Raw genomic sequence first — 24,715 nt, forward strand, 5'->3', positions numbered from 1 at the left:
ATGAAATAACACAGTCTTTCAACCATTTGATGAAATGGGAAAAGAGCAAGGCCATTCACATACACGTATGCAATGTGGACAAGGAAAAAACCCGCACCGCGCCTGGCGATACCAGGAACCAGTTTCTCTAAGCTCCTAGCAGCAGAACCCTTGAGACAGGTGCTTATGCATACAGGTCCTATAAAAATAAATTTCGATCCACGCCTGTTCTCTCAAGTTGTCAAGGACAGGCCTTTCCACTGGCCTGTCTCCAGAGGACTTTCTGTGTCAAAAGCAATAGAGATTTTCAACAACTCTGGGGTAGAGAGAACTCACTGCCCATCCCCGCCTGGCTCCTGGGATGCCAGGAAGTGACATGGGACATGGACAGGGGAGAAGCACATACAGAGTCTGGAAGGAAATATGGTGAGGGTGGGCCATGGAGGGGCTTCCCAGGTCCTGCTACACAAGGCCATTAACACACCTTGACTCTGAGCCTTCCGGTTTGAGAATGGCCTCCAAAAGCACCCTGTGTCTGCCCGTGGAATGTCTCTTGGGGAGACCCCCACCCCTTGTCCATGGGTCCCTCAGCTTTCATTCTGAGGGGTGCAGGGCTGCAGCCCAGGGGAGGGATGAAGGGTTGTACTAGCTATATTCAGGGAGAGCCCAGAGTGTGCTAGATTCTCCGAGAGGCCAGGGCTCTGCTGCTCCCTCCTCTTCAGAGCTGGGGCCTCCATCTCCCCCAGTGCCCTATATCCTCTCTCCACTTGCTTGTTATTTGCACTGTATTTCCTCTAACTTCCTACTTGTCTGGAAAAGAAATTCTCTGTGTAGCACTCGGAAGTCTCTCATATATATGGGACATGGTCACAAGTTTCATTAAAATTTACAACTATGACATGGGCTAGAGTCTACCAAAGCAGGCCCATGTTGGAGGACTAGAGCACCCATTTTTACCCTGGGTGGAATCCAGAAGCCATACTGTGGATGAGACAGGAGATGGGGCACCACGTTACTACAGGGCAGTGGAGAATGGCTGTCTTCAAAACCCACGTGGCTCCATCCCACTGCCTTCCCCTCAGGCGCCTCCACCCCCACTGTCTTCCCCTCAAGAATTCTCTCAAAAACACTTGCTACCTGGCATTAGGATCTATTACACAAGCTATCTGTCCTTCATGTACTGTCGTGATTAAAGGCTCAGATGAAAGGTAAATTCAAGGTCTTACAATGCCCTTTTAAGGAAAGGGCTCTGAAAGGAGAACAAAAAAGAGAGAAGGGGGTGGGGAGCAAAATCCTCAAGGGTGGCATCCAGAAGACAGACTCTGGAAATACCACATGCTTTTACTTGTAAGATGCACTGGTCAGCACAACTGTCTTGTTAAAGGTTCACATGGATTGTAGGATGCATCCAGAGTTTAAGCACACTGAGACACAGAAAAAAGGTCCACTTTGGGTTGTAGGACAGGCGACGGATTTTGAAAGAGATGCCTTGCAATCCTGAAATCTAACCATTTTGGGAAAGCAGAGAAGCCAATGGAGGACCGGGAAGGGGGAGTCAGCACAGAATGGCTTTATTCTAGCTGAATCCCCACCTCAAATGCTTTGGAGGACTGTCACCTGGAGGCGGCGGGTTTGTGTGGGCAGACTTGTATGAACGGAAACAGCTCTGCAGAGGAAGGAGCCCACACGTTTTATTACAGCCCCCTCTCACCAAGCCCTGGCAGTCCCCTGTACTCCTGCCCTTTGGATTACGGAGGAAAAAAAAAAAATCATCGTTCGATTTTCTGGGCCACAGAATACAAGACGGGTCTAGATTGTACAAGGAGCTTACACACTGAGGCAAGAAAGCGTGCAAATGGGAGCAGGAATTCTCCACCCTCTGGGGGAGCCAGTGCTTGAGACACAGAAGGACCTGAGTTGCCCTCCTGGAGTCCACACTGGTTTACATTTCTGGCTTTTATTTACCGTGTCCAGCTCCAACTTCCATCTTCTCCTGATAGGGAGAATAACATCTAGGACATCAGTGATTTTCCCCCAAGCCATTCTTTTTTTTCCTCTTAAGATTTCACAGAAGGCCCAGGAGTAGGGCCTAGAGAAGGACTGACAAAAAGCAAAAGTGTCTGAGAACGACATAATACTGACTTCTCTTTTTTGGTAACAGTTCACGAAACGCGTGTCCCTCTCTCCTGAGATACGGTGAGACATGAGGGGAGGTGGCGAAGGAGCTGTGGGTGGGACACTGTACCGTGTGACATTACGATCATGCAGCCGGTGCCCTACAGGACAGAGACGTGAGAATGAGCACGTGGCTCTGGGTTGGCCCCAGGGGGAGGCAGGCAGTTTCCAGGTAAGTGCCCAGCCTCTCAGGAACACTGTCTGTCCAGTTCTTGCAGGGCTCTCCCCTGGGGCATGCCATCTTGGTTCTGGCCTTATCCTTCATCCTCCCTCAGCTCAGTGGGTAGGAATTTATACTGTTGTTGGCGGATCTGGGCCAGTTTTTTCCTTGCTTCTTCCAGTTCGCGTTCTTTTTTCAACATTTCCTCCTGAGCGGCAATGATCTAGAAGGAAAGCAACAAGCTGGATGGATCTAAAGCCTTCCAGGAAGTCACCCTCCCCAACTCCACTGCCTGTCCCATGAGCTCTCACAGCCTCCGCTTTAGGATGACACAGCAAGACACCGGGAGTAAGTAAGTATCTTAGCTCTGGAGACCAGCTTCTGGGCCATATTCTGGGTTTTGAGACCAATGACCCACGAAAATAAGCTGACTCCTGGCCACTGATTTAATAGCACACATCTACTGCACCCCTACTATGTACCAGGTGCCAGTGTAAAGCACTTCACGTGGAATATTCTATCGTCTTCCCGGCAACACGGTGAAGTCGTCCCTGTCAAGGGTCCCATTTTTCCAATGAGGAAACTGAAGCTGAGAGACGTGGGTCCACATCCCTGAACACCCAGTTGGTGGAGCAGGACCTGGCCAAGTGTTCCTGAAGCTAAAGCTGGAGTCCTTAACCATGTGACAGTGTTCATATATTTGTTTCATGCTTCTAAGATTTGATCTTAGGAATATTGGTTAATAGATATCAGGTGAAGAAAGTTAAGTTTGTGTTCAAGAAAGCGGATAGATTTCCTTCCTGTGGGCCCTTTGGGAGCCCTTCCTAGGCTCATGATCACTGTGATAGACTAAGCTGGAGGTGAAGAGGGCAGGATTTCCCACACTTATTTGATCAGCGACCCTTCTTTGTGGAACTCCTCAAGGAACTAGTGTATCAAGGAAGAGATTCTGAAAGAAATGCATCCAGTATATTTCGAAACCTAGGGAATGGTTCAAGAAGGGCTAAGGAAGGCATGGGGGTGAGTAACTTCCTGGTATGATAAGAAAACCAATCTTGGGCACCTGGGTGGCTCAGCTGGTTAACCATCCGCCTTCATCTTGGGTCATGATCTCAGGGTCCTGGAATCAAGTTCCGCATCAGGCTCCCTGCTCGGCGTGGAGACTGCTTCTCCCTCTGCCCTTCCCCCAAACTGGAGCTTACTCGCACTCTCTCACAAAAATAAATAAATAAAAATCTTAAAAAGGGGCGCCTGGATGGCTCAGTCAGTTAGGCATCTGCCTTTGGCTCAGGTCATGATCCCAGCATCCTGGAATCGAGTCCTGCATCGGGCTCCCTGTTCAGCAGGAGCCTGCTTCCGCCTCTCTCTCTGCCTGCCACTCCCTCTACTTGTGCTCTCTCTCTGTTAAATAAATAAATAAAATCTTAAAAAATAAATCTTAAAAAAAGGAAACCGTTCTTTTTTTAGCACATACCCTCCCCAATGTCCATCACTCAGCCACGCCATCTCTCCCGTCCCCCCTTCCCCTCCAGCAAACAAAGAAAACCATTCTTGTATAATGGATTTATATTAACACATACCCCAAACTACAGGCTTAATTTCCTCAAGTTTGTTCCTCACTACTATGCTCAAGAATGTAATCCTTATAGGCCAGAGGCCCGTTTATCCTTATATAAGTTCTGTTATGGGGTTACCATTCATTCTCTCTGTAGAGCCAACTACCTGGAGTGGGGTAGTAGCTCCAAATCCATCCCTTTATTTAAATGATAATACTATTGTCTTCCAACTTCTCTTCTTCCCCTTTTCTATAACAGAATCCCTGATCTGGGCTGGGCACAGGGCTTCTCAAGAAAGAATACTACATTTCCCAGCATCTTTTGCAGCTGGGTTGGTTGGGCATGTGACTAAGGCCTGACCAATGGCACGTGAGAGGAAGCAAGGGTGGTTACTGACCCATGTTGGGCCAACTGGCCAAGGCAACATCTCAGGGATGGTGGGGTAATAAGGCAGATGGAGCCTGGGCCTCAGATACAAAGGAATCAGCACACCATTGATAGACTGCTTACACCCAGACTGTTTCACAAAGGAGAAATATCTCCATCCTGTTTAAGCTATTGGTGTTTTGTATCTCTGTTAGAACACCACACCATGCCCATCTCTGGAGTAAACACGTCTGGATTTAATCACAAACCTGAGCAATGCCCCCTACAAACTTTGTTTTCACTACAACATCATCATCATCAGCTTTGCCAAATGCTGCCTTCTGGGCTGCACGAACAAGATTATCTGAGGCTCTTTTCACAGCATTTCCTGCTGCCTGGAGAGGGAGGAAAAAAACATATATTATATCATTAGAAACAGCCAATTTGGATTCAGCAAGAACAGACATGAAAGTATAGTTCATGGAACTCTGAATCAATTTATCTTCCTATCATCCAATGATAATACAGAATTTCTCTGTTGTTAGAATCCATATGTCTGTCTAGCCGTCCACCGATTTCACCAACACTGGCACCTACCTAACCTTAGGTCATTCACAGAGAAATGAGATCCAGTTCCTGTCTCCCAAGGAACACAGATTTCTGAGGGGGGATTTTACTTATGAAAACAGATGACTGTACCAGTGTGAAATGTGTATTAACAGAAGCATGCCCAGGGCTCATCTCCTTGGTCTAGAACACTACCTCCCTCTGCCCCAACCAATTAAGACAAACGCAAAGTCTTGGCTCACATAGATAGCACTTTCTCTGTCTGCTGTGGTCTTAGCCACAGCTCCCCACAGCGCTCCCAGAGTGCTCTGTGCATGCTTCTGTGTGGCCTCTCCCACACCTGTACCCCTTTCCCTCTTGGACAGTGAGTAACTCAGGGACAGAGGCCATGTCTTTTGTCTTTGCCTCCCTAGCGGCTGGCACAATGGGTGCCCAGGGCTGGCACCCACTGAATGCTTCTTGAGAGAATGAAGGCTAGGAAAGCACAGCCTCACCCTGCACGGGGGTGCTGGGAGCTCCACAGTAACTAGGGCCCCCAAAGACAGGTATGTTTTTAGAGGCACAGCGGGGCTCCAGGCCATTGTTAGAGACGCGTTAAGAAAAGCTTTCCAATGTGAAGTCTAGATCTTTCATAAGAGCTATAGCCCACAATGGCTTACTCTTAATGAGCATCAAGCATGGCTCTGGGGACTTGTCCTCTGCCCCCTGAGGTTTGAAATTTTCTTTTATTGGTAGTCCAGGCTTCATTAAGCCTCCCATAGTCCTTGCCCAGTCCCCCTCAGAGTCAAGGACTTGTGCACAGGGATGAGCCATCAGAAAGTTGAGTGGTGGGTGATTTAAAGTGACCCATGGAGACCACGAGGGCTTGCACTAGAAGGGAAGGGAATGCCAATTAATATATGACAAGTTCATTCTCAAAATAGCTTTATGAGGTCAGAGGTCACCGTTGTAGTTACCTGATACAGCAAATGGATTGAGTTATTTCTCCGAGACCCTGCAGCTAGTATGTTACAGAGCGGGGGATTCGGACACAGATCAGGGTGGTCCCAGAGAATCTCTGGGTCACAGCAAGGGGCTCAGAGGTGACACTGCAGCACCCAGTTACAGCGGTAACGATGACAAGGAGAGCTACCGTGCTTTGCCCGTGTAAGTCCTCGAGACTCACATAAGTATGTTCACATCTCTTGACCTTCATAAGAGCCAGTGTGGGCATCTCTATCCTTATTCCACGGCTGAGGCGGATAAAGGCCCAGAGAGCTGAGTGATCTGTGTTAAGATCATGAACTTAATACATGGCAGAGGCAGGACCTGAACCCAGGTCTCCCTTAACTCAGGATGTTTTCCCCAGAAGTGTTCCTCAAGTCCCCAAGCCACACATTCACCGACATGTAACTACCCATTTCCCCCCGGGGTTTATCCCAGGAGTTGAATTATGGTAAGGGAGGTGGGTGAGGGAGACTCAGGAGGACCGAGCATCAGAAACACACTTCGGGACTTTCAAAATGAAATGAGAGTCCCCAATGTCAGTGAAATTGTCCAAACATTTCTGCCATTTATGATTTTATTCATGACATATAAAAATTTTTTTCATCCATAGAGATAGTCTGCATTCTAACACTTCTAATATCTAGGAAATCTAGAAAATTAGAAACAAAATGTCCACAGTATAAGGAAATTGTGGCAAAGTCAGGTGATGTAGTATCATGCAATCATCAAAAATGAGACTCATGGAGCATGGACCAGTTAGCTTTACATATAGAAATTATGAAGCCTTTTCTTCAAATAAAAAGCTATGTATGATAAAACGTTACGTGAAAAAAAAAGCAGAATGTCTCTTGCTGTGATGACAAGCAGACAGTTATTTTGTATAGACATAGAAACAGGAAGAAAAAAAATGGTAACATTTGACATGTGAAGAGGTTGAGCCTCTGTGATTTTTTTTTTCCATCCAAACATTTCCTTCTCTGTGTTTAAAACACTTCTGTAATTAAAACAATCAGGAAAGGGGCGCCTGGGTGGCTCAGTGGGTTAAGCCTCTGCCTTCGGCTCAGGTCATGATCCCAGGGTCCTGGGATCAAGCCCCGCTTTGGGCTCTCTGCTCAGCGGGGAGCCTGCTTCTCCCTCTCTCTCTGCCGCCTCTCTGCCTACTTATGATCTCTGTCAAATAAATAAATGGAATCTTAAAGAAAAAAAAATCAGGAAAACTCATATGCACTGGGAGGGATTCGATTATAACTTTCATCATGAGCACATTCTCTGGGCTCTGGGAAACCTCAGCCACAGTCTTCTAGAAATTTCTCAGTCCTTTTCCTTCTTTCTTTCACAAACAGGGCATGAGGGCCCCTACTGAAATAGGTGCCGCCTCAGGTGTGAGAGATGTGCAGATAAAGACGCAGTACCTGCACCTAGGAAATTCATGGCCTTGTCAAAGGCTTCTAAAAATAAACGTGGTGGTCCCCAGTGACAGGAGCCATAAAAGCGGTCTGGCCAAGTACTCTGGCAGGAGAGAGGAGGGAACAACTGCTCAACACACAGCAGTCAGGGAGGGCTTCCCAGAAGAGGTGACTCTGGAGATGAGTCACAAAGAACAAGCAGGAGATCACCAGGTGGGGCTGGTGGCAAGGGCCAGGACATTCTGGGTGAGCGAGGGCCCCAAGGCATGAGACCAGAGGCACACATGGAGAATGTCAGTTTGCTGGGGCAGGTGTAGGATGCATGGCTGTACTGGGTAGAAAATGAGAAACGTGGGACAGAGTTGCTGATGGAAGGCCTGGTGGGTCATGCCAAGGAAGTGAGACTGTCCCCTTTGGAGATACTTACCCGCTCCAACAGGAGTATTTTCCCACCAGCATCAGTGACCATTACCTGTAGCCGCCTCATGGCCTCTGAGTCCTGGTCGGCCTTCACCTTGCAGGCCACAAGCAGCTGAGCTGTAGAAGCAGCAACCTGCTTGGCAGATGAGATGAGCTTCTCCTCACTGGCATGCCCCTGAACGGAGGCATTGGCCGCCTCACAGAGACTGCTGGTTGCAGCTGCCACCATCCGGGCCTGGGGACAGTCAGTAGAGAAGTGACCCAGGGCCCAAACCTCCCTCCGGGGATCCAAAAAGCAAACGGGAAGGAAGGAAAAGGTGACTCACGGCAGAAATCAGCCCCTGGGACCACTGTCCATCATCGGCAGCATTGGCGGGGATGGAGCCCACCTAGAGAGTGGAGGGTAGAAATCTGTAATGAGCGCTGGGAGGTGCAGAGGGACCTGCAGCCTCTCAGACTCTACCTCACCCTGGAGCTAGAGAGGAAAACATCTCATCAGACACACAGCACCAACAGCATGAGAATGGGACACCATTTCTGTCCCTCCAAGTCTGTTCCTGCACATCCTGGCAGGGGTCCCTCTGGGCCCCGGGGTCTTCATCAGAAACACTCAGAATGGCCACCATTTTGTTGCTAGGTAGAGCGTTTCTGGGCCAGCTGCTCAGGAATGAGGGATCAGGGCTGTCCTCCTACGCTTCTTTCCTCTGCTGACCTTTCTCCATTTCAAACATAGGAGCCATGGAGGCCTCTTCTTTCAAGGGCCAAGGGAAACTTACATCTCTCCTAATCGCTGACCCTAAAGCCACGCTGTGACTTTCTGGCAGGTGATGGGGGGTGGGGTGGGGTGGGGGAAGTAGCTGGTGCCTTTCCTTCAGTGCAGTTGATGGCAGACCCTTGCCTTAAGGAAATACAGACTATTTTGTCAGGGGTCAGGAGAGAAGTAGGAAGCTGGACATTAAGATGATCTCCGTTTCTATTTAGAAATTACATCAACAAGTGGAACATTTTCTGTCCAGATGCAGAGGGAAGAGCTTTGGGAGGGAAAACCTTTACAGGGTGGGAGGTGCCTGGAGAGGTCAGAGGGAGTACCTCAATTTGAATATGGAATTAGGGATCTGTCAATTATTAGGCGCCATACCAAGGCTCCGTGAACATCAGGTAAAACCCCAAGGTCCTGTCTATAAGCCTATAGTTCACCCTAGTCCTGTGGAACCACCTTTACCAACCTTCTAAATGCCTGAATATATTCAACAAATGTATAAGCAAGTTAGGTTCTCTTAGAACCTAGCAATTTGGCTCACAGTTGGCCCTTTATCAAGGTACTGGAATTTTTAGGTAGGATATTCTTCTCAATGATCCATTTTTAGTCTTTACATACTGATTGGTCAATAAGTACTTAGGTGAGGTCAGCCCTCTGCTGCATCTACAAGACATAAGGGAGAAGCACGAAGGGGCAGACTGCATGCCAGTGGAGAGACAAACATAGATATGTTATATATATAATAACAAACATACACACATTATATATATTATATATATAATAGCAAACAATACAACACACAATGGCTTAGTTGGGGTTGGACTGGGACAAACTTTAGCTCACAGGAGACTTCGTGGAGGAAGATGGATGGCCACTGGTTGGACATAACTTCCTGTCCGTATTACAAGTTGTGAGGTCAAGGCACAATCGTATTTGTCTACTTGTACATGGACGGCAAAAGCCTTTTAATATCAAACAGAAGTATTTGACAATTACGGTGACCAGACTCCCCAAACCCACAGCCTGACAGGATTTCTGTAGTGCCTCCGGATCTGAGAGGCTCTCCACAAGATGCAGTTTGGATGGAGACAAATCCCACGGTGTATGGAAACAACACGCGGAATATTTTAAACTGGGAGACCCTCCCACACCCAGCATTAGTCTAATATACTATTAATCCTCGGGTCACCGAAAGAGAACTATGCTTTCATGCTAATGCAGATGGAATGGATGACTGAGGGTCAGGCTCATCAAAGAAACCTCAGGTTTTAAAACCAGATTGGCCTTTTGAACAACGGGCTCAGGAAAATGCTAAGGGCAGAGTTGGACAGCATTTTGCCAGAGGCCCGAAGTACGGACTGAGTCGTTGGAGATGGAAAACTGTATTATGCCGCCCTCGACTCTCGTGCTCCCAGAGCCATCCTCTAGGAAAATATGATAGTTTACATCTTTAAATAGCTTCATATACAGTGGGACTATAAATGTCTTGTTCAGAGCCTGATCGCTGCCTGGAACAGGATGCTTTCTTTAACAAGAAGCAGATGATTGGCCCAGAAGCCAAACCCTTCATTCTGGATGTCAGGTTTAAGCAAACAGAGTTTTCAGTGGGGCAGACATGGGCAGCTCAGGGAGGGCAGGCTCAGCAATGGTTGCCTGGGGGGCCAGGCCACAGGCCTTCCCACCTTCTCTTTGGTCCTCAGAGACTCACACTGTCCGAATGTCCCAGCAGCTGGCTAGCGCGGTTCACCTACCTTTCCTTGGGCCACCAGCTCCCTCTGGGCTGCCGAGGCCGACTTGACCAGGGCACTTGTGGCGGCAGCAATGGACTTAGCAGCTTCCAAAATCTGTTCTTCAAAATCCAGGGTCTCGTCTGCTTGCTAGAACAGAAGAAAATGACATCACATGCCATTCGCATCCACGAAGGGTGCTTTTTGCCAAACTACTTACTGCTTGGTCACCTGGCTCTTCATCTGTTTATGACTTTTTTGTCTACACCCAGGTAGAAAGGCCAGAGCTGGCAAAACGCCTCTCCTTCTGCTGCCTCCCACTACCTCGATTCTAAAAGGTACAAGCTGCTAGCGGTGGCATTCCACACAAATTTCCAGTCAGGAAATTCCAAGACAGACTATTTTTTTAGAACGGAGTTTTTAAACAGACACAAATTCACCGTGAATAAAATATGCTCAAATGGTCCTATTGGCATCAATAACGAAAATTTAAATAATCCCTCATCAAAGCCCAAGGAGTGGGTGGTGGTATACTCTTCCAGAGCCTAAAGCTCAAAAATTGGGTTGAAGAAAGGAAAGGTGGCGGGGAGTTGTGAAAAGCCTTATTTTTCTTGTATTTGTAAAAACAAACGTGACAAAGCATTTGCCATCTCTGTGGCTGAGCAGGGAGAGTTCTGTACCAACCACAGATCACCAGAGGCGGGAAGGACGCTGAGGCGACATGACGTGCAGGTAGAGTCCCCCGGAAGTCTAGAGCCTGGCTCCACCTGGGGAAGGACACTGACCACCCCATGCAGGTGCTGTCAGGCTGTGAGGGCTCTGCTCCAAGTTCACCAGCACTGTGCCCCGTGCTGGCAGAACAAGCCGGGAGGCTGGAGAGCAGCGCTGGTAAGCGTGGCAAGTGCAAGGACCTTGGTCCCAGGCTGGCTGGGATGCAGCCTCACCATCTGGGGCGGTCAGACTAGATGCCCTCCAGGTCCCTTCAGCGCTCACGTTGTATGAACCTAAGCAGGGTTAAGTTCCCCTTTGGTTATAGAAGGTTGAAGATGGGGCTATTATCTTTCAGGCATTGCAATGATGGTCAGCTAGAGCAATACTTTTCTTTATGTGCCAAAAAATAAATAAACTTTACCCTCTGAACCAATTTTAAGTGGACCATTCAGTGGCCACAATGTTGTAAAACATTGTACATTCACAATGTTGTACAACAGCAATGTTGTACGATTCACAATGTACATTAACAATGTACATTCACATTAAGTATATTCACAATGTTGTACAACAGCAGTATGTTTTTAACAGCAGCTACTGTGTGCCAAGTTCTTTGTTAGGCATGTCCATGTACGTTTCTTGTTTAATTCTCACCGAGCAAGAGGAAAACAAATATTCTACTGTAGAGTCGTTCTCGTATTCACAGTGAGAAAAGTGAGGCTCAGGGAGGTAGAGTGCTGTGACACGGTCATATGGCGGCATGAATTCAGACTCTAAACCAGATCTAAACCTCAGCCTCTCTGTTCTATGAGGGTATGTTTTTACTCGCCTGCTTGCCCGTGGGGCATCAGGGAGGACCAGCTTTGTAGCAGAGGCTCGGAGTTGGCCACTAATGGTCCCATGCGAAACATCAGGCAGGATGGATACATAGATACATTTTCCCCCCAGTTCCTATTCCTTACTGCCGCATCTTGAACTATGAGAGATGCCAAGCTCATTTTTGTTTTCACAACTCCAGTGTTATCAAAATAACATTTCAGGGCCCATCTAGGGACTCTGACAAATGATGCCAGCATTTTAGAAGTCTGTGGACAGAAGCCATATATTCTTTCTTATCTGACAAAGTCTTGCTCTAGGAGCATTCAGGACAGAAACGAATTCAGTTGCAGTGGATTCATTCTGGAGGAGGGAGCTTATAGGACTGGTGGAGTATAAAATGTGGTTACTGAAATAGAAAAACAACTCATTATAAGACACTCTGGCATAAAAGATGCTATTATACATAGGCTCCAAGGAAACTGCATTAGGTGAACTTGAATTAAGAGCCTTTTTGGAAAGTTATTCTACAAAAAAAACTCAAGCGTGTAACAGATTAAGGTACCAGGGGAAACCAGGTAAGTTCTGAATCCAATGGGGGGCCCCTTCTACTGGGGCAGAGGAAATGGAAGCCCATGGTGGCTTCTTAATGTGTCCCAGATCCTTGTCTCTGGCGGGCTCCAAGGTGTGTGGAGTACCCCATCAGATTTCTGATCTCCCAAATTTTAGGATCCACAAAACTGGGACGTTCTTAAAATTAAGTGCTAACTCTAAGCATGGGGTAGATCTAATAGAATCAACTTGTTCCTACCAATTTGACAGGCCTCACCCACATCTTCCGTTGCCCTGAAGGCTTTTTTTCCCCCCCTAGAACACATACTTGAAATAGATTCTCAGTTTGGAAATATTTTTGACACCCACAGATTCTTCTTGCAATGGCAACTGGTATAAATGTCCGCTGATGAATTTTTGTTTTCTGTTCCATCACATCTCTATGCTTTAAAAAGGACATGGCAGAAAGCCTCATCTCTGGGGGATATTTGCTCTGACTAAAAAGCACCAAGAAGGGCTGAATAAAGCTGAATGGGATGGCTCTAGGGGCGGAGGGCTAATGTTTAGACACCGTAGGCCAGGTTTAAAACTAAGACAAAACACCCACCTCTCTCTCCTGCTGGAAATAAATGTCAACACCAGGTGTCTCCTTATGCCATACACAACTTCTAGCCTATAAGATGGGATTCTCCCTGAGCCAAGGAGACTCGGAAATGTCGAGGTGTCCCTGTCAGGGGTGCCCCCCTGCTCGGTTCCCACCAGCACACGCCATGGCCTCTGGGAGGAGGACTGTAACAGCTATAAAGGTGCTCCACTGCATTGCAGAAGAGGAGAGAAATGGAATGGGTTGGCTTTCAAAGGACCTTCTTACAGAAAAGGATCATAATGAAACTGCAGGATTTGCCAACAGAAGAAGCCCCATTGCAGCTGGGAGATGGGGAACACAGAGGATGGTAACGTGGCGCTTCCACAAGGAGACCCAGAAGGATCCAGAGACCCAGGGCGCCACCAACTTAAGAAAACGCTCTTATTAAGTGGGCTAATGAACAGAGAGCCTTCCCTCACAATCACCCAAGGATCTGGTTCAAGACGCAGATTGTGTCTCAACAGGTCTGTGGCGGGGCCTGGGAATCTTCCTTTCTGATAAAGGTGGGCTGCTCCACGGGAAATGCTGGCCTGGGTGAAGGAAAACAGACCCCGGTTAACCCAAGCCTACCAGCCTGTCCTCTCTTCCAGGGCACGGGCTGTGTTTTACTCAACGGATGTGGTCTCTCCAGCACACAATCGGGCAGTGTAGACTACATGATAAATGTTTGCCGAATGAATGTATCCATTCAAAAGGAGTCTCCGGAGTTCTAGAGTTCAGCCAGGGGGCAATTTACATGCTTGCAGCAGGAAAACGCAGCGAGTAAGCATCCACATCAGGAACTGTCCATTCTGAGTCCCTTGGGGAGGAAGGCACGCGCATCTAGGCGCTGGCTCCTGCGCTGTTTACGGCCAGGGGCTGTTGCTTGTATGCTCTGCCTGCACCCCACAACTGCATCCACAGCCGGCTGTGACACGTCCTCAGGCGTCCACAGAGGTAAACGGCATTCCCAGCATTGTACAAGGGGGCTCTCTTAGCAAAGCAGCAGCAGGAGAAAGAGTCCTAAGTGTACGAACTAAGACTCTGCTCTGCTTCATGAGCCTGTTAGCTACAGCCTCCAAGGGCTGAATCTGTCCTTTCCTCCCCTGTTCAGTGACCCTTCCTCTGCTCCCCTCCACTGGGAGAAGGCCACTGGCCCCTTCACCACCCGCTTTCGGAAGCTGTCGTTGTTGGACTGCCCACTAAGCTCCAGCAGAAGATGGACTTAGCCTCACCTTGGCTTTCTGGTAGCTGCGAGAAAGGCCCAGGCACTCTTTTGCTGGTATTTTTCCTCTTTGGTGCTCTCCTGCAGAGCGCCTCTTTTTAAAAAAGAGGTCTGCTAAGGTTCCTCTGGGGAAAGGTCACATTTGGGGCTGGTTCCCTTGTTGGTGGCTTCCTGTGCTCTGGAGAGCCTCTGAGGACCCCATCTTGCTCTGATCTGTCTAATGTCTCAGGAGCTTGAGTTCCACTGGGGTAGGAGTGGCAGGGGGACAGATGGAAGGGAGAGGGAAGGTCGTTCCTCATTTATATTTTGCCTTTTGGCCTTTTAGGGATTCTGAGGGCATAATCTTTGCAGTAATTCATTCACTTCCTGAACCTGCCTTCCTTTCTACCTCTCTGATGGGGGTGCTAGAGGTAAATTATAAATATACAGAGAGCAATACTGACCCACAGTAAATGCTCAGTAATTCCTCGCAATTAATTTCATTATAACTTCCCTCACTACATATATTCCTTGTGGTTTTATTTTTTTTTATTTTTTACTTTACTTTTATTTTATTTTTTTTTATGTTATGTTAGTCACCATACAGTATATCATTAGTTTTCGATGTAGTGTTCTGTGGTTCCTTACTGGCTTGTAACACCCAGTGCTCATTACAACTCTTGCAGTTTTAAAAACAGTTTTTTAGACTTTGGGCTAAGCCAGTTTTTCTCTCTCGGGATCATTTTCGACTCATAATTTGGAGAAAGGTTCTAACTGCCATTTCTGATGATAGCCTAAAATTATCATAAATAAAAGCCATAATCCAAATTTGAACGGAATATCAAGTAATACACGCTACAGACCGGAGCTGCTTCCAGCTTCTCCCCCAACACCGAGACAGGAGGTGGGCCCTCTGGGCTCTAAGTCAGTGACCTGCACGTTCTGACCACGTGACCTTGAGCCGTGGCTGCCTTTCTCCAGGGATCCATCAGGTTTCTGTTAGTAGCTTAAGGAGGAACCTCAACTCTCCCAGTCCTTTAGTTCAGATGTGTTACAATTCCAAATGAAACCTTTCTTCATTAAGAAGGTGCTGGCTAAAATAACCGGGCACTACTTTTTCTCTGCCTTCTTCTCCCGGTCTCTCATTGCCAACCTCCTCTCTAACAGATTCTGGGGCATATACCGCAGAGAAGAAGAATGCTTCTGTCTGTGGTCCTTTCACTTGGTCTTTTGTTTGTGAATTACATCCCTGTAGCTCCTCCCCACAATGATCTTGGAGGTGAGGGAGGTGATGGTACCCAGAGGACAAGGCTCAAAGGTCACTGCCCTGAGGTCAGCCTTCCTCCCTGAAAACCTCCTTTAAGGGACTGCCTTGCTAAGAGCCAATAAACACAATAGTCACTTTTCTCACAACAGGTGGGTGCATCACAACGCATGGTGCCATTTTTCCAGGTAGGAGCTGTGCTTTGCTCTGTGTTTCTTAAAGTCTGCAGAATGCTTGCTACTCAAAACCAGGTCGTATCCCATCTGAAACTTAAAAAAACCCTTTGGACATATTCTTTAAAAGTGTGGACATTTTGCATATAATTTAAATGTCCTTGAGGGAAACAAGAAGGCCAACACCAAGAACTCCCACCATACCAGGGAAGCATTTTCTGGCCAGTTGGAAGTGTGAGTGGAATAGGCAGCCACATTTCTCCTTTTTTATTTGTAGTGAGTCTGGCTGCTCCTGGTCTGCTTCTGGAATTGAGGGGAGAGGTACCTTGGTGGGGGAGACCTCAGTCTGCACCCAAAGACTCAACTGTAAGGGCCATACCAGCTTTTCTTGTAGAGGCCCCATGGGTGGGTTATCTTCAAGACCCTCACCTATACTATAAAAGAAAATTTACAAATGGGAAAATACTTCAAATAACTAGACCTGCCAAAAGTCCCAATCTGGCCTCACCCCCTCTGAAAGCTCCAGGGAAACAGTAAGTAGTCCCAGTGGATGACAGAGAGAAAGCAGTGCCAAGTGGTTTTGCCTACCACTTGGGGAGAGACCAGACTTTGTACCCAGATAAGAAATAATGTATGTTCGTGTAGCATCCATTAGAAAAGGTCCAAGCTTGCACAGTTAGAATCTTGGGAGTTGGTTTTCCCATAGTACCTATTGTTTCATTAGGGCATGGGTTTGTTTGTTTGTTTGGATGAAAAGTAGTATCAGTGAAATGATCTTTTCATTGCTACTTCTGTTAGGGAGAAAAATCCTTCAAGATCATTGGGATTTCAGAAAAGTCACGTACATGTTTACTTAGGACGCACGGACAAAAAGGATAATGGAATGCTTTCAAATATTTGATTAGATACACCCACCACATGGTAAGCTCCTTTGCTCTGACTCCTCTACATGTCTGCGAAGGGTGTGACAAGAGCAGCTCCACCACTGGCAGGGGTCACCGGGAACATGAGCTAGCTGAGCTCCACAATATGGAGAAGGCTTCTAGACCTAACCAGGGGAAGCCTTCCTGACTCATCTGTTCAAACCACTGGCTTGCCAACCGTGTGGGGCACTGCTTACATGCATGCATACAGACGTGCTGTTAAAGGAACACTGCTTCTCTGCTCCAAAGAACTAAGCTACGGGCACCATAGTGCTCTTTCCAGAAAGCAGAGCTCACAATCTTTTGTTGAGAGAGATTAGAATGAACACGTACATTCTTTGCAGGCTCCTCTAGGGGGAGGAGGTCAAAGCCAACCAAAGAAGGCTGCTGTGTGCCAGAAAAAATGTTTCATAATCCCAAACTTCCTCTTGCACCCAATTAGGCTATTGTCAGCTTATTCTAAATGTGACCAACCTCTACTGACCAGTTAACCTCTTACAGGAAATTCAACAGACAGAGTACGGTCTGCACTGCATTATCTGTATTAGATACATGCAGTCCTAAGCAAGTGTATATAAAGCCCAGTGACTCACCCTTCCTACCGCTGGTATGGCCGATTCGGTTTATACATTGTGATGCTATGGGTGGAAGGGAAAGTTACAGAGAGCTGATCTGTGCTTGCATTTTTGCAGAAAACTTGTTTAAGAAAAGGACTAATTTCAAAGCTGAGGATCAGGACAAAAGTGAACTACGAGGCAATGTCTGAGTGTTTAGGGCTGATAATCCCGATGTTTATCCCATGGCACAAACTTGGGCTAGAACCTTCCATTTTTTTCCACTGAGCATATCCCTTAAGGATTCATTACTGCACAAAACTAAGCTATACAGAGTATCTCACATCCATAATTATGATTTGTTTCTACAACAAACAAAAGAATCTAGCAGTACTGACATGCTACAAGAAAAAAAAAATGGAATATGACATCATGAAAGGGAATGAGCACCCCATCTTCTAAATCTGCTTGTGATTTTAACGTGTTCTTTCCTGTTGCCTTATAAGCTATATTAGGAACCCCCGGAGACAGGGCAAGACACTGTAGGAATATGTTTGATATATAGTTGGATTAAATAACAACCTAATATATCAAACATATCACACAGAGGCCTGCAGAAAAGGCATCCAGGTTGCACTGGGCTTGAGAACAGGCACCGTACGTACGGCAGGAAGTCCATTACCTGTCTGTGGAGCACAGGCTGCTTGTACGTGTGGAAAACGGCGCCATTGGCAACATCGCAGGCTCATGCACCAGAGCTCACCGACCTTCCCCTTTTGCCTTCCTGCCATCTTCCCAAGCAAACAGTGGAGCTAATGGTGTGAATTTGTTATTCACATCTGGGAGATTCCAGGCAAAAAGAGGTGCTTAAATTTTAAGGTCCTGAGCTGGGAATATACCAGGAATCATCTTCATAAACAATGAAGCATTCTACTTTTAAAACAGGCGACCTGAGGATGTGGTGAGCAGAATAATTTCAACAACAACAACAAAAAACCCCAAAAAACAAAAACCCATTGCCCTTCCCCAGTACTATTCTTCAAAGCAGTGTAAATGCCCCACGGTTACAAAGGAAAGCATTGTCGGCTCTGTGCTGAGGGCTTGTGTGGTCGTGTGTAGTTACAGGGAGAGGAATGTGAGAGCAAATGCTTATTCCTAGTATCCTGAGGATTCCTTCCTTATTTCAGTTATGGAAGGGCCTGGAGAGAACTGGTTAACCACAAAAGACTGGTTGACGGTGGGGTCAGATTGGACTTTTTTTTTTTTTTTTTTTTCCCAATTAGGGAAATAAATTCCTATTTATGTAAAGGCAAGAAAGATATTTTATTTCATGCAGTTATTACCACAAAGCAGAGGGTACTCTGAGACAGGCACAAAAACCATAGTTTGGGTTGACGGTTTCTTTAGAATGGTTTTAGAGATACTGTAACCCACGTGGCCGGAGCCTCTGGCCATTGGGAGGAGTAAGGCTTCAGATCACTTTTGGGTACTCATGACGTACAAAGCACCTTCCTCACATGAAGACGGGAGCGCCCTAAAGTAGAGATCCCCAAGGAAGGGGCTCGAATCAACAGTTATGTCCACTTTGACTTTTCCAGAAGGATTTCTTGGCTTTGTGTGAAGACCCAGACTGTCAACACAAAGGCAGGATGATCCCAGGGCAGGGCAGGGAGTGCCCCCCTGGCCCACTTCAGCATTTTTTAAGTGCTGTTGTTTTTAAAACACTGCTCTATAAAAGGTTAAAACACAGGCCCTCCCTTAATTCCACAGTCGCCCTTGTACATCTCCCTGTCTCCTTCATATGCAAGGTTTTGTTTATAGAGTTGTGACCGTAATAGCACATCATTCTGCATCCTGTGTGTTTTTCTTTTTTTACTTTACATTGATGCCATGAGCATCTTCATACGACACAGTCCTATCAACCATTCTTTTAGATGGCTGCGTACTTTTTCTTCAAAGAGACACTTGGGTCGTATCTAACTTCTTCCTACAAATGAGGCTACAAGGAATAGGCTTCCCTGACACACAGAGCTTCCTTTCTCTCTGGATTTTGTCCTACAGCTCGGCACAGCTTCCCAGAAGAGGCATTAATAGCTCAAAGGGTACAGGCAAACCCCAAACTTCCTCTGGGGGGCTACAACAGCCTCTGACTACTGGCTAGACCCAAAGGACTCGGGTGAATGGACTCCGCACCCAAAGTCCACATCCACTGCTTCCAGCTCCGCCAAGCCTGCGGACTCTGGCAAGGTTACTGTGCCCTTGACTTTGCAGGCATGGAGCAGGAATGGAAATACGTGTTGCTCTGTGGACTTGCTGCAAGGGCCAGATGAGTTCATCCATGCAAAGCACCTAGAAGGCTGCCTGGCTCCGGCTGGGTACTCAGTCAATGTGAGCCTTTTGTTTTGTTTTCTTTTTGCTACGGCCATCAGCTCATGGATCTATGGAATAATTTTTATTGCAGGCATTCCTGAGGAGTTAGTAGATAAAAGTCTCTGAAGCATAGTTTCAGTGATGGTAGTACAGTTACTGCTTATTAAGTTAGGCACTGTGTTCTTAAATTATCTCATTTAATTGCTGTAACAACATTTATTCTATGGGGTAGGGCCTCTAATGACTTGTATTTTCAGCTCAAGAATTCTAAGGTGAATCAATGGCTAGACAGAGGGCAACTAGGATTCAGAGACAGAGCTCCGAGGGGTCCTGCAAAAGGACAGATGGAGAGGGACTGAAACAGGAGCTCTCAGGACCTGGCAAAGCGCTAATGTTACAGGAGCACCAGGCGAATTCTCCAGAACAGTGCCAAATGACATGACTTCAGCATTAGCAGACGGAAGCTTTCCAGGAGAGGCTTGTTGTATGAAATCAGATGAGGAAGAGGAAAAACCAATTAGGCACAAAGCCTCTAAATCTTAGTCAATGGTTGTTTGCTTCTCAGCTGAAAGTAATTTTCCATTTGTGATTAACTTGATTTACAAAGCAGAAATAAAGACGTAGACAGAAAATGGGAGTCGCCCCTATACACACACTCCTTGCTTAAGCTTGTTGAGAACAACTTGGACCATTTCAGACCACTTAAGACCTTCAGCTTAGAGGCTAGTGGAGGGAACCCTGGTAAACCCCCAGGTCAGAAGCCATGACTCTCAAATTACCTCTTGATAAGAAATTTAAAGACTGCCTTCACCAAATCTAGAGCAATTATTAGAAGACTGGCTTGAAGAATTTCATGGTTTTAAGAAGGTTCCCAAGGTTCATACATTCACTACCTGCTCATGTCTACTTTCCACACAACATGACCCCAGGCTCTGCTTTTGAGGGGTGTGGCATATTCTAGTGCTCAGACTCCATCCTTTGGTCTAATAAATAAAAGGTAGAATTTTCGGCATATGTCATCTGAGGGATCCAACTTTTCTGAGGGCAAAACCAGATTTTACTTCCTAAGGTCCTTGGGTTCTTGGAAGGGAAGTGAGGTTACAGGTGCCATAACTTGCCTGATAGTAAGAGAAAGAGGCCTCCTCTAGTTCTACCATCTTCTGAAGATAATCATGGGGGCTGGTGGTGGAGGGCGTGGAGGGACAGGTAAGAGCTTAAGAGGGTTGGGCTTTACTCCTGGAGCACAAGCTCATTGTTCTTTTGTGTAATCATTGTCCTCGCTGCCGCCCAATCTTAAAATAGTTCTTTAAATGGCCATTTCTCTTCATATCTACTCATGCTCTTAAGTTTTAAACATTTATCCCGATGACACACACAGACGAGGAAAGAGACCAGCCCACCACAGCCTCCAGCACATACTAACAAAGTCTGTCACCAGATCCACTTTTGAGGTCCACGTTGTCCTCTCTATCGATTTTAAGGAAAGGAGAGGCCCACAGCATTGCTCTTTGCATTACATTATGGAAACCAGACAATGGGAGGGTGATGGCATCAAGTTCAGGGACAGCGATTTTCCATAATAAGCACCCAACACCTGCTTTAGATGGAATGGAACTGAACTTGGATTGCAAATGCCCGGGTTCTTCTTCTGGATAGCCCACAGGTATTTTTCTGGGTGGTTAACCTGAAGGATCCACCTGTGGGTTTCTCTCCATTCCCTGTGCAAAGGTGCTGGGCCGGGAGAGCAGGTGGGCAGCTTAGGAGTCTAACCGCAGGGAAGGAGACAAGCCTCCTGAGGCACACCAAGCTCCACCTCAGAGCGGTCTGCAGGATGACCCAGTGACACCAGACAAGCAGCCACACACGGACACTCACTTTTGGTTTTGCTCTTGGCTTCAGTTGCTCTAACTTCTTAGCAGCAGCCTCAATGGATGCTGCAGCCCCCAGTAATTCTGTTTCTGCAATGACGGTTGGGTCTTCCGGATCCACCCACTCTGTTCCTAAAATCAGTCCAAAGAGGGTCATTCTTGGTAGCTGTGACCACAGGGCACTGGCTTCGCTACAAACAGTATCTGGATTGGCATGCAGGGAAGCTCCGTAAGCCTACCAGTGCCGTGGTGCTGAGCGATCATCTCTCCGGCTCTCACAGAGAGCGGCTGGGGTCAGGGGAGCTCCTGTGGGCTCCTGTTTCTCTAGGCAGTATGTGCACAGCCCCGGCACAGTCCTCAGTGAGAGTTTCAAAAATCGGGATCTCATGGTCCAAGGCCAGCTCGAGATTTACTCTAACTTCTCACTTAGAGCTCACGAATGCCAGTAACCATTTCTAAGAGACTGAAGACTTTGCCGACCTTCCAGATTTGCCCTTCTCTTCTCTGGGGACTCATGGAGAAGAGCCATTCACCTCAACTCAAACAAAGGGAAACTGAATTTCTCTGGTGAGGTGACTGCTTCTAATGCCACCGTGAAGGGGTGTGCAAACAATGTACCCAGACAGCATCATTTCCTAAACATGAAGTGTGTTATGCAAACGAGGAAAAAATATTCTGATGAAGGAAAACACAGATAAAAATAAATGGCGACACCCCTCAGAGAAGTGAGCAGTTCCAGAAGGACTATACCATTTTGGTAGAAGTACTTAATGCAAAGACTGGAAAAAAGCCTTGTTTCAGGAGGCTATAGCCTCCTGAAACAAAGAGGTAATATAACAAATAATTATAATTATTATTATAATTTTATTATTAAAATCTAACTCTATTCCCATTTGTTTAGGAAAAAAAAAAAAAAAGTACCTCACTGTTTCCCTGGGGCCTGGGCTGGCTGTGCGGTTTCTCTGCTCAGTTCGCTGCACTGAGCCTGTACTCAGTTCGCTGTACTCGCTTGGCGCGAGAGTGCGGCCTACCTTTCATGGCTTCCGCCGCCTGGATGAGCTCAGTCACCGCACCGGCGACGCGCTTGGAGAAAGCAGCCAGCTGGTGCTTGAGTTCCGGGCTCGGTTTCTGAAGAATCTACGGATGAAGACAAACACGTAAGAAAGACAGTAGCCACTGCGAGAGAAAGTCCACTCTGACTGGCGGACAGAGTTGGAGAGCCTGGTTTTAAGTGGCAACTCTGTCACCAGGTGACTTCGGAATTTGAGGGAAAACACTTGAGGCTCACTGGCCTTCACTTTCCTCACGTGAGAAATGAAAAGCTGGGAGCCAGGAGTTTCCTTAAGGTCCCTTCTGACATGTTTCCCTAAGATCACAAGTGAGATAAGGTCCTTATTGGTCCTTCATTTGCACTTTCACTCGTATACAAAAACGTATGTACACAAAAGTGACCCGCAGTGTAAGTATGGTCCAAGGGAACAGGAAAGCCTGAGGTTGCAAGTCAGTTGGTACCTGTGACAAAAAAATGCGGGACCAGTAAACATAGGAGACTCTGGTGGGGCCTTAGAGACAAAGTCCCCAAGACAGCAATAACCAACTGATCAAAGGGCTGTTCCTGAAGGAACATTCCATCTCCAGGGTTTTGACTGCAAGCTCTCCTGGGAGAGGTCCTGAGGATTTTCTTTCTTTCAGACTGGCTCAAAGGTTTTTAAAACTTCTCCTTTTTTGTTTTGTTTTTTTATGGTATTAAAAAAGATATTGGATATCCAACACCCACTCCAATTTATAGAATATCCTGTGAGGATTTCTTCTCAAATCACTCACAAATGGAACTAAGAAACTGGATGAGACCTCCACCACAAATTTATATTCAGACTTAGACCTTCCTGCTCCTTCCTAATTTTGAAATTCTTCTTCCAACGTTCTTTTTATGCATCTCTTTGCCATACTTCTCAGTGGTCATTTTCAGATTTAGAAATGCCAAAACACTCGGGAGGAAAGCACAACGGCTGTCTCTCTATGGACAATCCTGAAGTCTCTGAGTCAGGGACAAAGTCTGGACTTTGAGACAAACCTGTGATCACACTTGGCTTCACTTGCACCTGGTTTATGACATCAGGCAGATTACTGAGCCCCTCAGAACCCGTTCTCTCATCTGTAAAACTGGAATACTGCCCATCCTTCAGCACTGGCATAAAGATCACATGGACTAACATACAAGAAGCATCCTGCGTGATGCCTGGAGCACAATAGGAATTCTACTAAATATTCTACTAAATATTATCCCCTTCTTGGTGTCCCATACCCTTTTTCACTAGGCCAGGAGTACACTCTTTCTTAGGAGTCTGGAAAAGATGTCTTTTGGACCCAGAGCTAAAAGAACCAAGAAAAGCTTGGTTTAAAAAAAAAAAAAAATCTGGGGTTGGGGTAGTTAATGGGATTATACTTGGACCAGCCCCAGGCACACCAGTGCATAGAAGACAGTATATTAAATGCTTGAACTGACTGGTCAAAGATTTTTGAACATCACTTTACTGTATCTATCCCTATCTTCCTTCCTCTTGCAATCTTTTCCATTTATATTTGCTACTGTTCTATGAATTCAGCTGCTCTGCTCTTACTTTCTCACCCTTGAACTTATATATAGCACTATGCAGATATTCAGAGCTCAGTATAGGGGCACCTGCCTGTCTTGGTTGGTGGAGCATGCGACTCTTGATCTCAGGGTTGTGGGTTCAAGCCCCACATTGGGTGTAGAAATTACTTAAAGATAAACTCTCTTGGAAATAAAAGCACTCAGTACAAACCTGTGAATGAGTGAACAAATGAACAGATGAGTAAAAACAGAACAACATGCTATTGGGAGAAGTCCTAAAATGATGGCTTCATGGATCAGTTCCAGAACCACAACAGAATCATGAAAGGTACAGGGAAGGCGTTAGGTGTCTTTTATTTTCTAATACAACCAGGGGAGACGCAGTTCAGTTAAGTGTAGGTTCTAGGGTCAAACTATATTTGAAACCCTCAGTTTAAGGAAATTGCCTATTAAATAGGCATAGTAATAGTCCTTTTGTTACAGAGTGGTGGTAAGATTGTGTAAATTAATATGTAATTTAATATATAATCCCATCAGGGCTATTGAAGGAACTAGATTGATGTACAGCCTGGGCATCAGGATTTTTTAAAGTCCCCCATGTGATTCTCATATACAGTTGTGAACCTATATTTGTCATGAACCACAGCTCCAGACTCAAATGGTGGCATTTGGCACCACTTAACTGTAAAAGGTTATACTATTTTTTTCTTTTTTTAGAAACAATGCATGCTGTAAGGCCACCAAGTGGATAATGGTTATGGCTCAGGATTTGAAATGCTAAATGGTCCATAGGCCTCGTTTGCTGGTTAGTTGGTTTATCCATTGGGGTCAATAAGAATAAGCCAAGAATTAAAGGTATGATGGGAGACTCACAGTAAATGACGCACTGAATGTTCTCCCTTTAAGATAAAAAATATGGTAAGGATGTTCGGTCTCATACTTCTATCAATATTGTA

At 46.4% G+C, this 24,715-nt stretch overlaps 1 protein-coding gene across 3 annotated transcripts in view; it reads right to left on the reverse strand.

Moving 5' to 3' along the window:
* Positions 1-1,646: 1,646 nt before the first annotated feature.
* TLN2 (talin 2) overlaps positions 1,647-24,715 on the reverse strand; it is a 422,410-nt gene continuing 399,341 nt past the window's right edge. For 2 of the 3 annotated variants that reach the window (XM_082737312.1, XM_082737313.1), the window contains 7 exons: positions 22,195-22,300; positions 21,171-21,295; positions 10,128-10,253; positions 7,943-8,005; positions 7,624-7,851; positions 4,506-4,631; positions 1,921-2,537 (listed from right to left, as the gene is read on the reverse strand). In XM_082737312.1, coding sequence (XP_082593438.1) covers positions 2,409-2,537; positions 4,506-4,631; positions 7,624-7,851; positions 7,943-8,005; positions 10,128-10,253; positions 21,171-21,295; positions 22,195-22,300 — 903 coding nt within the window. In that variant the 3' untranslated portion in view covers positions 1,921-2,408. Of the gene's footprint in view, positions 2,538-4,505; positions 4,632-7,623; positions 7,852-7,942; positions 8,006-10,127; positions 10,254-21,170; positions 21,296-22,194; positions 22,301-24,715 lie in introns of all 3 variants that reach the window. The other variant, XM_082737314.1, reaches the window with a different exon arrangement.

The sequence above is a fragment of the Mustela nivalis genome, assembly GCF_964662115.1.
Source record: "Mustela nivalis genome assembly, chromosome: 6".
NCBI lineage: Eukaryota > Metazoa > Chordata > Mammalia > Carnivora > Mustelidae > Mustela > Mustela nivalis.